Below are 13,132 nucleotides of genomic sequence, written 5' to 3'. Positions count from 1 at the left end.
AAATCTCACAGCAAACATTACACAAGTCTCAAAAAGCTCATGGGAACTGGCAGTTCTAGGGAAGCGTAAGGACCTCTGAAGTTTTGGAAAACCACAGAGAGATCACTTGTGGCAACAGAGGCTTATCTTTTTTATATCATATGTGAACTTCAGCCTTGCAGTACTGTTGATCAGTCTCTCACTCCTCCCTTGATCTTTTTGGAGAAAGCTCCAAGCCAAGAATCAGAGAGGATTCTGCCCTCTCAGCACAAAGAAAATTTTGTGATTTTATTCTCAGAAGTACCAAGGATCCTAAATGGATAAGGAACAGTTTAAGGATCCAATTTTACAATCAATTAGACAAGGCACAGCTCTTATTGACCTAGCTACGACATTACTCAGCACCTCATACCACTGAATTCTGCTGCCGTTTTAGTCTTCAGCTCTTTGGAGCAGATCCATAAACTCTCCTCCTTATTTCAAAACGTTACAACAGGATGTAATTAAGTACAATTAACAAGGAGGTCAAACGGTCATCTGATAAACACTGGCCCAAACAGGCAGCTTGAAAGGTCAGTGCTGCTAAAGCCACATAGTGTTGATGGGAAAGAATATTATGATTTAAGGGGGAAAAAATCCCAATGACTAAAACTGAAGAGATTTACATGCTTTCTATATTACATACACAAAGCCGTGCACACAGACTTATAGGCATGCACACATGCCTCAGAGGGGCACAAATCTGTATTCTGAGATTAAGAACTAAATTAGCCACACATCATGTCTCCATTGCACTAGATCTGAAATCTCTGTTTTGGTGCTTTAATTCCAGTGTTTCTTTTTCATTATTCTGTAAAACTGTTTTAAGAACAGTAAGTAGACTTTTTGCCCTTATAAAAGGGCTTTTTTTAGCGCTTTCTAAAATAACGCTTGATATCACCATGAGGAAACGCAAGGTGTTGCAAGGAGCAAGGTCTTTTACAGAGCACACAGCCAGAGTAAAAAGAGGCATCACAAGATGAAAGCTATTCCAAAACTCTGCAAGGTCAATGAACGAGAGTACACAGAAGTGAAAATGAACACAGAATTATTTGCCCATCCTCACTCTATGGACTGGAAAACAGAAGCACGCTGTTCCCATTCTCTAGCTGAGGTTTTTCAGGTTTTTCCTATTCAGCTGCTCAGAGATTTCACTCTCTGACTTTCAGGTTTGGAATAAGCTGGGGCAGGGACACACCCACTGCAAAATATTTGCATCCATTTTATGTACAAGGCAGCAAGGTAACCTGGTCAGGAATAGTAGATTAACCTCTGGGATCACTAGCATGTTATGACTTGTCATTATTGACAGATACCCCAGCTGAGGTAACCTTGGGAACAACCTTCTCAAAGCTATGCTCCTGCTGAATCTCAGCCATCATAAATCACCAAAAGACTACAGCTGTCATGGGGTTGTATGCTGGCTTTGCTTTTGCTTCCCTGGCTTTATCATCCACACTACTGTTCTCCCACTCTTTGTCTCATCTAAAGATTTTGCAGACCCTGCCACTAGAATCCCAAGGCTACAGGCACCAGGTGCCATCAGGTGCCATCTTCCCGCAGCTCCAAAATCAGACTCACAAACCATTCAGTGTCCTTGCTCTTTCCCATTCTGTAGTCTAGGTTTGCCAGGACAGAATTTAACACCTCTACCTCCAAAACTGATGCCATCCATATCATGAGTCCAGAACAGTGTCTTTCTGAAATGATTTTACAGTACCTTATAGTTGAATACCTACTTATATTTCCCCCTCACTTTTCAAAAAGGGATGTTTTAAATGGATATGCCTAAACAAATTGTTATTCAATTATAATAATTACTCTGGATTAGGGGTACAGCTTTTCCAGATAATATGAACATAGCTTCATTAATTTGACTACAGTCAAATACATGAAATGAGAGCAACAATAATTTCATTTGACAGACACTGTCTACAACGGGATAGAATCACAGAATCACTGAATCTGGAAAAGATCGTCAGGTTGTCATGGGGTCTGAATGGGTAATATTGCTAAGTCAGATAAAGATAAACCTAAAAGAAATTTCAGCTATTCAAATTCCTACCTCCTTCTGATTCTTCTCCAAAAAGGAGAGTTAGATGGAAATTTGCTTCTGCCTAGCCACTGTTTGTCAGCTATGGTTATATATTGTGTATCAGCACTAGCTGTCCTGATTAGTTTTCTGGGCTCTGACTCATTAATAATTGTCTGTTTGCCCTGAATTACAGTGGGAAAAAGAGTCAAGCCACATTCTGGTAAGGTGCACATGCCGCTGAGTTGTATAATAGTGGTTGATAAAGCCAAGTTCTCAATCTATTGCACTGGATCAGTTGCTCCAAAAGAGTTGGGAAATAAACGTTTAGATTCACCTTTTGCAGCATCTCTCAATAATAGCAGGAAGTTTCTGAGTGGAGAGCTGATCTGTAAAACTCTCCTTTTCTACTTGTTGTACAGTCATTTATTTGTATAGAAACAAATTCATATTTGGTACAAAACACAAACCAGCTCCTTCTTGGTGTACCCCACCCACAATCTTAAATAATGTAGTTGTCAGGGTTGACAAGTTTTGCCTGCTGTAGCATTTCTGTGTTTTATAGGAAATTTTAACCAGGGGTGTTATTTTAAGAGATGAGCAAATGGGGAAACCCCATGGCCTAGCCAATAAAATATGAACTTTAGGTGCAATGGAGCACTCATAAATATGACTCAGAACAAGGGGATTCATTGTTTCTCCCGACCCCTTTTAGCTGCTCCTCTGATCTCAACCTCTCTGTGTGCGTCATGGCAACCCTCATCCTTTAACCTGCGGTTTTTAAAAGCTAGCTTCTACATTATTTATGGCTGCAAATGTTAGTAGCCCGTCTGTGTACTCCCTGCACACACATAGTGAAGGGTGGGGAGAGCTGCATTTCAGTTTGTGAGGACAAAAAATTTTGCCTGGGGAGCCAAGTGCCTGGGGAGGTTGAGGTAGCTGCTGTGCCATGAGGGATTGAGAAGAAAACTGCTCCCTTCACCTGCAAGGCTCACTGGAGAAGAAACTTGTATGTGGACTCACTTTCTCTTTCATTTGCACATTATCTAACTTTAGCATTTTTTTTGCCCTTTCTTCTGTCGGCATGCACCTTCTTCTCCCTACCATGATGAACTTCACTTTTGTAACTCCTCTGGTATGGGAAATGTTCCGAGTGCTACAACATCAAGTTCCATGTGAGGCACAAAGGAGCAGGACTAACTGTCCCAGTAATACCAGTTCCTGCAAAGGCTATTTCTCTGTTGTCAGCCTTTCCCATGCCCAGCAGATCTGTGTCCAGCCCTGCACATTGGCCGTTGCCTTCCAAGAAGAGGGCTGTTCTCCCTGTAAATTTTGGCCTGTGCTTTGCCATTTTTCTCTCATGCCTGCTCTCATTCCTTCCCTCCTCATCTCCTGCACTGTCTCCCAGTCTCCCCACTTCTTGGCCTTTAATCCCTTCTGCAGCCAAATGCCACTGACATAAAACTAAAGTTCAATGACCTTGCCTAGGCGGTGGGGGTTAGAGACAAGGAAAAGGAAAAACAGGAGAGGATGGGGAAAAGTGTGGGAAATAATTATAAAGTCTGGTAGCAGCCAGAGCTCTCCTGAAGCCCTGGGGAGCCTTTCTTTAGCTGGAGGCTGCAATTGGCACTTCATAAACTGTTCATTCTCAGCTATGTAGAAACACCAGACAACACCTAGAATGATCAGACTGTAATCAATCAATTTTCTGCAAAACTCTATTAGTTAGCGGGCCTATGAAAGCAAGCTGAAAGGAACCACCGTGGCTAAAAAGAGAAGAGAAAGGAACTGCCCATGTTGTAATTACCTCCATAACTCAGGCAGTAAGTAGGCAGGTAGCCATGGTAACATTCTTTGCATAATTTAACATTCAGAGAAAATAATAACAGGAGCAATAAGTGTGGGAGATCACGTATGTGCCAAAGTTGTCCTGTTATCTAAAAACCGGAGTTTCAGAGAAGAACCAAGAGGCTCTCCATCCACTCCATGGCAGGCGGATTCCTCCCCTACTACCCTCCACACAAAGGCATCTCCACAAGCCTCCCTCTTTCTTTTTCATGGCTAGCCAGTTACTTCAAGATTGTGTTTTCCTGGGAAAATATGCACTGTACAATACATACAATCACGACAACCCCACCCAAAGTCTGTGTTTAGTCTGGAAAGGAGCACTTTCTAAAGAAGAAGCGGAACTCGGTCAGCCGTTCTTCCCAATGGGAAAAATATTATTAATAATATATATTTTTATATATCCATCCATATACACACACATATATATATATATAGCTTTTCACCATGCACGTCTAACCATCTGCTAAATCAGTTTCTCTTCAATTATCTGCAATTTCTTTCAAATCTGTCGGCAAGGAAAGTCAGACAGTTTTATACCCCAGTTAATGGAGAGCTTGACATTTTTTTGGCTGGGTAGACACAATAATTTACTTGGATTTAAAGTGTTAACTTTGGCAAAAAAATTAATTGACAGTTATAAAAACATTATTTTGTTAGATGATATTTATGGATCACACACAAACCTATTTTGAGGTAGAGCTACACAGTTCATAAGGTTCATGTAACATGAGAGATTTCAAAGGAAATGTAATATATTTCAATATAAAACAACAAATGTAGTGTAATTCCAAAACGGAATATGGAGAATATTTCTTGCTCAAAATCAAAAACAATCCCTAACAACACACTCTGTCATCGCACAAAAATTGTTTAAAACTGCCTAATGAATCGTAAGGATGGGTGAGAATTTTTACGGAAAGACATCCCATGGGTAAAGTCCTTTTGTTTTTGAAATAAATAAACATATATTGCAAAAAAGCTGTCTTAATATTTAATTTTATCATAGAAAATTATTTCATAATTAATAGTTATTTCTATTGCCTGATTGTGTACCTAGGTCACAACAAGTTAGTTCAGCTTACTGATTTGGTGATGAAAATTTTATTAAGGGAAAAAAATCTTAGGATTTCAAGATGCCAAATGAGGTCTACTTTGGGTGAAGATTAAAGAAGAACCATTTGATCTAATTTGCTTTAAATTTTATGTAAAAGACTGAAAAAATCCATCTTATTGACTTTGGGTTGCCATTCAAAAAATCTTCACCAATATTTTCTCATTTTTTCTCAGTATTGATCCAATTCCACAATTAAAGGCATGAGGCCTATTTGTTATTTAACACATTTTATCTCTGTAATAGCATCCCCCTGTTCAAGGCAAGATAATAGCACTATTTCTGCACTTCAGTTAAGGCTGTGTCAATATTTTCATTAGAAGCCTGCATTTTACAGACTAAAACTGTACCACAGCCAAGGAAATTCATGTAAGGTTAAAATTAAGACAGCAACATCTGAAATTCAGTGGAAAAGAAAGAAAGTGTACTCATTCCTAAGCTTTGAGGAGAAAAGTTAATGATCCTAAGGCCTTTCTGTGTGTATCCTTCAAACCTAGCTCCCCTTCCACAGCTCCTGGCATTTTATAGCTTAGCACTCCATATCCCTCACTGATGATATGTTAGCTGTTAGTGGAAAGTTGTAGAAACTGAATTATTTTAATTTAAGAAAATAGCTACTATATACGCTCAAGGTCTGATTGCAGTTAGGAATTCTTTCTTTTTTGTGTGTAACAAAACTATATTTGTACAGGTATTCGGTGTGGATCGATGTACTGTAGGTTTCTTAAAGTTTCTGCCATGTTAGCATTCTCCGATGGACACAATGGGCTGTAAATCTTGTGAATTTATGTATTTCCTTAGTGATTCAGGTTTTAAAGAAGAACATAATCTTCAAGATAGTGTACAAACTTTGTGTAGAGAAGCTGGAGAAATATGAACAGTCGTCTGTGCCTCAAACCAGCAAAAGGTCTGATTTAAGAACTGATCACAGCATGTGTGGTTTGAGGATTATTATAATTAAATTGCAGAACCATATTGTGTGTGAAAGAGAAAAGTTGTCCTTATGGGGTATATTGGTTACTTTAAAATTCTCCGTCATATTTAATCCTTTTAAAAATCAGAATGTGTAGGTCAGGGTCACAAGTTTACTAGTGATTTTCACATTTGAGTTAGTGAAATTAATTTTATATGTTAAGAAAGAAAACATGACAGAAAACCACAAAACTTGTATATATTTATCCTGTGTTATAGGAAGTTCATAACAATTCATAGGAAAATATTGAGAAAGAAAACAGAACTGCTTAGCAAATGCAGTAATCTGTTTAGAGAATAATTTACAGGTATGTTGTAAATAAATGAAAGTACAAGCCATTTGAATAGCATGAGAAGAAACACTTAAATGTACTGGATTTGATGATGACTTTTGTGCTAATGGAAAATTCAGTCCTAGAAATGTTTAAATGAAGTTTATAAAAGTGCTTCTGTTTCTCCAAGCCTCAGTCATGTACGTATTTTTTGTTCAATCCCTCTGTTTTGGTGAAAGGTGAAGAGTGGGAACACTAACATTCATCTTAACAAAGTCCTTCCCTAACCAAATTTTGAGTGAGCAGAAAAGTGAGTGGGACTATATGAGTGTTATTCGTCTGTTCTCTGAGGAACAGGGTATCCTATATATGTCATTTTGGGAGACTGGCCAAAAAGAAGATGCCAGAACTCTAAACAGCCAGGGCTTTGCAACAATATAATAAAATATAACAACAGGATAAAAAAAAAAAAACACCCAGTGAGGAAAACAAAGTCCTGAACTTGTAGGTGGTATAAGCAGATCTTTGAAAACCTCAGTGTATTTATTGAAGGATTTATTCTTTGACTGCCGGACCAACCCCAGTTAACTCTTCTGTTACACTCATCGATATTTATGGAGAGCTGCCAATGCACACAGTCTTACATAAAATACAGGACAAGACATAGTCTCTGTCTTGTTGTATCATTCAAGAAAGAAAGAGATGAAAATTCTGGTATAAATTCCAGTATAAAGAGCAGGTGTTTACAATTTTAACTTCAGAAGTAAATTCAGTCTTGTTTTCCTCCCTGGTTGCTTGACAGAATTACAGTTGGCATTCTCTTGATGATTATTTTTTGAATTTGTTTTTGAAAGTGAGGTATTTGCAACTCTTACAGGTTGATTTTTATCTAAATTAGCATATAAATTTCAGTTTTTATTCTTTGATGTAAAATTATTCGTCCTTGAATCTTTTTTAACTTTCCTTTTTAATCTCATTCAGTCTTCTCATTCTTATGCTTAATAATTCCTATCCAACAACTCAGCTACATATTTCTTGTTTTAATATATGTGCCTTAAATTATTATAACTGGCTACATCTATATACAGAAGTTTCAATTTAAAATATCATGATGATTAATAAAGCTTTATAATTATACCTTATGTAATTAATGGTGTGCAAGTATGAACACGGTGACTACTATTTCCAGAGCAGATTAATTTGATGCAAGTTGACTGAGGCTTCACATCTAAAACCAGTTGAGTTATTACTGTGCTGCATCAGCATTTATTGATTTTAAGGTACAGTGTTAGCATTCACTTATCACTGCATATTTTTCCCCATTGTACATTAAAAGAGCTTGCCCTCATCTGTCACAATCTCATACTGCATAAATCATATAAAATGGTTACCTATTTCCATGATTTATTTCATTTTTATGTTAATTATACTGAAACATAGGATTGTTTAATAAAAATGTTGAAGCTAATCTATATTGGTCATCAATATTTCTTACACATGTTACATGGTGGAATGTGTGATAAACCACAATATCCAACATGTATGGAAGGGCATTTAAAGTGAATTAGGATTTAGACTCACTTAGTGCTGAGACACATTTTAGTTTTACAGAGGCAAAAAAAATCCTGGTATTTACACAGTATTTTTTTGGAAGTTAATGGTGTCTATTAATCATAATCACTAGAAAAATAAAGCATCTCATCCCCAGTTCTCACAGTTTAGAAACATAAGATATGCTTTAGCTTCTCAGAATTACATTCTTAGGCTTCCCAACAAAATGAGACAAATATTAGAAACTTCTCAGCCAAGACAAGACACTCAGTGGAAACCTGCATTCTTCCAGAGAGGGTTTTTGTCCGGGGAAGTGCAGCAGGATCAGGCTAGGACATATCTGATACTGAGCCTTCAAAGACTTCTACTCATGCACTGCAAGAAGTCCTTTTGAAATCAAAGATGTTTCATGAAATCAAAGGCTAGGTCCCATGTAAATAGTCCTCAGGGTCACTGATTAAATGGTCTGCGACATATTTACTGAGGGTATTTCTCAGGACGCACGAGGAAAATTTTTGCAGGATCAAGGTACTGACTTAGGAGATCAGAGCATTTCTTATTTTCCTTTATAACATTCCCATTTTAAATTCAGCTGACTCCAGATACTCTGGGTAAATTGAGGCATGCGATGATAACTTAAAAGTAATACCCAGATAATATGACACTTTCTTTGGGATGAAGAGCACATTTTCAAAAAACTGAGATTTCCGTTTTTTCTAATCTGCTGTTTCAGGGGCAAGAGTAACAGGCAAATGTATTGTAGAGTTATGGACATATGTTACTCTTAAGGAAAAAGATCTCAGAATTGAACACTTCCTTATCTGCCACATAATTAATGAAAAATAATTTTATTATTATGACAGCTAAAGTCTAGGGTTTCATTTCCTAGAAATTCAAGTTGTTGAGGATTTTAGCATTTGGAAACATTTAATCCTGCAGAAAGGATTAAAGACCTGGTAGACATAAAAGGTACAGAACGTATGTGATAATCTGAAGGTATTTTGGAACGCGTGCTGTTGTTTAAAAAGTTTCTACAGAAAGTATTATCCTTAAAAGCAAGAGTTCATCAGATTTCATACTAGCTTATTGAGAAAGTTCAAATTTTCAATTATATCTCTTGCTATTTAGATCAAACAAGACAGGTTTTTTTAACTAACTTTATGAGTCCTGCAACATTTCAAATACTTATAAAAATAGTAAATACATTTCATGAATTATTTGAAGCTTTCTTAATGAGATTTAAGTTGCCTTCTATTAAAGAAATCTGTAACTGCTTTTTTAACCACAATGTAACTGGTAAGAATGTTTATTATATTCAGAAGCCAATATAATTTATTTTTATCAGGTTTTGTGTCTGAATTGATATCATTTTCAAAAGCATTCTTTGCTTGCATGTTTCTGGTGTTTAATACTCTACTTGTTATTTAATTTATTTATGACACAGAAAATAAGAACCAGTGCAGACTCTGAGCACCATGGCAGTATAATAAAACACAGTCTGTGGTTATTAAATAGAAATAACAAAGAAACAGCAACAGATTATTTAAAATCCAGCCATCCAGCTGTAAGGATAATAAAACTCTGACTCTTACCAACAGAAAAAAACCCCCCACAAATAACCTAAGAAGTATTTTTTATTTTTTTTTTTTTTTTTGGGGGGGTAGGGGGGTGGAAATTGCTTAACTTTTCCCTTCTCATAACTTTGTAGGCTTTAAAATATTAACAACTGATATTTGTTCATGTCTGAGCTTTAAGCAAAACAGTGAGGGAAATAACCAAGCAATAGGCATAAGTGTTTGATTTTTTAAGATTTAAAAAAAAAAAAAAAAAAAAAGGAGTTAGTTGGCCTAAGGCTAGAATTTTCATTACATCAATGAAAGAAAGAAAACAGAAGCCAGCAGAGGGGAGTTATAGAAACTGACTTTATATAAACAGTGAGAAAAATCTTTTTCCTTGGCCACCTACAACGTAGCTATTTACCATCAGTACAACTTTTCTTTTACCAGTGGCACAGCAGCCTGGGCCCAATCCTGCCATTTCAGAGCAGGTTATGGTCCGGCCGAAAGGTTTGCCCCTTGCAAGATCAGGTTAACAGTTTGTCAAATAGAGCAAAAACGAAAAAAAATTTCCACGTACCTAAATTGACAAAGCTCATGACCATGTCAGCATCATTCAGAAAGTTGGTGTCGTGCAGGCTGGCTAAGGGAGGATTCTGTGTAGTCAGGGGGGTCATGCGAGATAATTGTATTCTCCGTGAATATCCATTTGGAGAGGCAGGGTATCCTTTCCGTATCCCTCTGCTTTCCCCTGCCATTGATCCCTTTAGTGAATACTCCAGCTCCTCAGTATCCTCTTCATTTGTCATGGCATTATACAGGTCCAGCATGAAGAGGGGTGCAGAAGAAGCCTGCTTTCCTGGTGAAAATGGCCTGGGTCTGTGAGGTAAACCCAGGATAGAGAGAATCTCTCTCTGAATCTCCCTTCTCTCATGGTTCCGCAGCCTCCTGTAAATAAAACTTGAATGGACATGATTGTCTCCTAAACCTCCCTGTGCGTGACCCACCAGAACCCAGCAATTCCAGAGCAAGCCCACAAAAGCTTTGAGCGCAGTTAGGTTCATCTTTGAAAAGAAAAAGAACAAGGAAAAAAAAATCTAAAAAATCTTTTCTCCTACTTGTTCTGAGTTCCTATGAGGTCTGCTTTCCCAGTGGCTGAAAAACAAAATTTACCTATTCTTCATGTCAATGTCATCTCTAAACGTAACATCTTTGGTGATTTCTCTCCCCCCACCCTGTTTAAATATTATGGAATGTGTCAGGTTGCAGTTATTTCTAAGAAAGCTGAAATTCAGATTTCCAATTTTCCACTGTTGTTATCGTTTTTTCTGCATTTATGGAGCAGAAGACCAGTATTTTGTCAGTTGACCTAGGCATTCCTATATAAACCTTAGATAACCAGGTCTTTGGTGGGGAGCTGTATTAGCAAGAGCTGTTCTTCTGACACATTGTAGTTCCCAGAGTTATCTTCCCTCGTTATTCTGAGTTCTTCGTACACCTTGCGCTCTTCCCAAGATAAAATCCTGAGTCACAGATTTGTCTTGATCTGTACCTTGGTGGTGTAACACATATTTGTCCAGCAGCCTGGTGATAACTTTAACATCTTTTGAATCGCTTGAGTGTAAAGTAATTCTAAAGCATGTACTAATCAAATTAATGTGTTGCCATGAATTTACTCGCAAAAAAACCCTTCTGTAAATCCATTCAACCCTTTTCAGCTTCTGAACTGTTATTTCCAACTCTAGCAGGCACAAATATAACAGCTCTCTTCAAGAGAGATCTAAAGACTAATGTAAGCACAACCCTGCTGGGAAAGAAGAGGCTTCTCATTGTAATTTGAAACGGGTATAGCAAAAAAGTCCTTAACCCTTCTCTTGCCAGACAGAGCTTTAAACCTTCCCCCCCCCCCCCCCCCCCCCCAGTTTACAGTAATATACCTAATTGTGCCTATCGGGTGGTTTTTTCCTAACAGCTTGCAGAATCAGTTTTAACTTTAACGTTTTTAGGATATGCAGATAGCTAAAGGCATGGCGTAATGTGGAAGCTCTTGTGAGTCTCCTTACGAGTCTATGGTTTAGTAAACTTGGATAGGAAACTCTCTTAACAGACTAAAATAGCATCTCATTAATTCAAGAAATGTTTATATTTTAGGTAAGTTTAGCAAACAAAGGTGACCTTTTTAATAAACTCCATAGGAAATTTTGTCAATAAGGCTTGATTCACTCTTTTCTAAAAATGTTGGGAATGCAGTCTGAATGAAAACAAATTTATTCAGCAAGCAAGATTTCAAGTTATGCATAGCCAATGGTGTAATTATGGTTATAATCACAACGTTCATAAACTGTAATTTGCAATGGTAATTTATTCAAAGTACATTTTGACTCACAAATCGCTATACTACATTTCCCAGTAAATATCAAAAACTAAGATTTAATCCCACAGCCTATTATTAACTGGAGAAAGAAACAGCTTAACTGAAGAATTAAGAAGTATTAAATAGATTTTATAGCTGCTGCCCATGAAGTTAAGGTTCAGCTTAGAATTTTTTGACAGCCAGCAACTGGTGTTTTCCTCTCACTAAAACAAAATCACAGTGTTAAATTTCATATTGCTCAGATTATTGGCGGTCGTTTTCCCCACTCCTATAATTTGCATTTGGCCTTGAGGAGACTTTCCTTTGATGAAGGGGAAAAGAAAAGGACAAAAAAGGTTAATACATGACACTGAGAAAAAAAACCAGGTATATAAAATGCATCCCGTTGGGTTTTCCCTTTACATGACTAGCACCTACTCAGCAAATCACACAGTTCTTGAGTAAACTTGGGAGTGTGACAGCAAATATAGTCACACCCTAAGAAGCCAGGAACAATTTATCTAGCATATTAAGCACAAATGAGCTTTTCTTATATATTGTGAGTCCTAGTCTGTACAGTCTAGTCCAGCTATGATTAAAATATAGCTGATGCTCTCTCATAAATCAGCACACGTAATGGGCAATGCTTCTCCCAAGGAAGGATTTATCTCATAATAGACCTGCTGAATTAACATTAAAATTAGTTATGAAGCTCTTTAGTAAAAACCCTATTGTTCTCAGCAGAAGAGCAGTCAGAATCAGAATACGTTTTCTCTCGTCATTGAGGTTTGCCCTCAAAATCCATGTTACAAGAAAAGTATTATTTCTTGCTTTTGTTTTGCTTTCACTTGTCTTGCTCAAACAGTTGCAATGATACCTAAGACTTTACCATACATATGTCTTTTTTTAATTTGGCCATCACATATCCTGCAACAAGGTTTATTTGACTTTTCCAGCAATATATTTCCTTTTTTTCCCTAAGCATTCATAAAAGCCAGTGGATTGATTGCTCAGAGGATTTAAGTCCTCAGCCCATCAGTATGTCCAGCAAAAGAAACTTCCTATATTATCCCACTAGAGTGTTTGGAGTTCCACATTTAGTTAATTTTTTCCCATTCAAAAAGCCAAAAATGCCCTCAAGTTTGAGGATGCTTTTATGTAGTGAACACTTTTCCAGACAGAAACTGAGTAAGAAAATACATAAACTAGTAATCGTACGTTTAATGAAAACAGGTCCTGTTCTTTTCGGACGGAGCCACAACCAAACATGTAACCTAAATACAAAGGATTTATTTTACATTAACCTACCTTCCACTAAGGCACCAAATGTCCTTGACTAGAATAAAAAAAAAGTAAAAATAAAGTGTCATTTTGCAATAAACCTGTATTCCATAAACATTGTTAACATGGATATCTCAC

At 37.1% G+C, this 13,132-nt stretch overlaps 1 protein-coding gene across 2 annotated transcripts in view; it reads right to left on the bottom strand.

Moving 5' to 3' along the window:
- The window catches only part of BMP5 (bone morphogenetic protein 5), a 62,015-nt gene extending 50,885 nt beyond the window's left edge, over positions 1-11,130 (bottom strand). Inside the window, exons 1-2 of one of the 2 annotated variants that reach the window (XM_027809149.2) lie at positions 10,913-11,130; positions 9,941-10,308 (exon numbers count right to left, since the gene is read on the bottom strand). In XM_027809149.2, the coding sequence (XP_027664950.1) occupies positions 9,941-10,190 (250 nt within the window). In that variant the 5' untranslated portion in view covers positions 10,191-10,308; positions 10,913-11,130. Of the gene's footprint in view, positions 1-9,940 lie in introns of both variants that reach the window. The other variant, XM_005441860.4, reaches the window with a different exon arrangement.
- Between the last annotated feature and the right edge of the window lie 2,002 nt (positions 11,131-13,132).

Source organism: Falco cherrug, chromosome 6 (genome assembly GCF_023634085.1).
Source record: "Falco cherrug isolate bFalChe1 chromosome 6, bFalChe1.pri, whole genome shotgun sequence".
Lineage (NCBI taxonomy): Eukaryota > Metazoa > Chordata > Aves > Falconiformes > Falconidae > Falco > Falco cherrug.
Note: the sequence above shows the minus strand (reverse complement) of the source record. Positions and strands in the feature narration are given on the sequence as shown.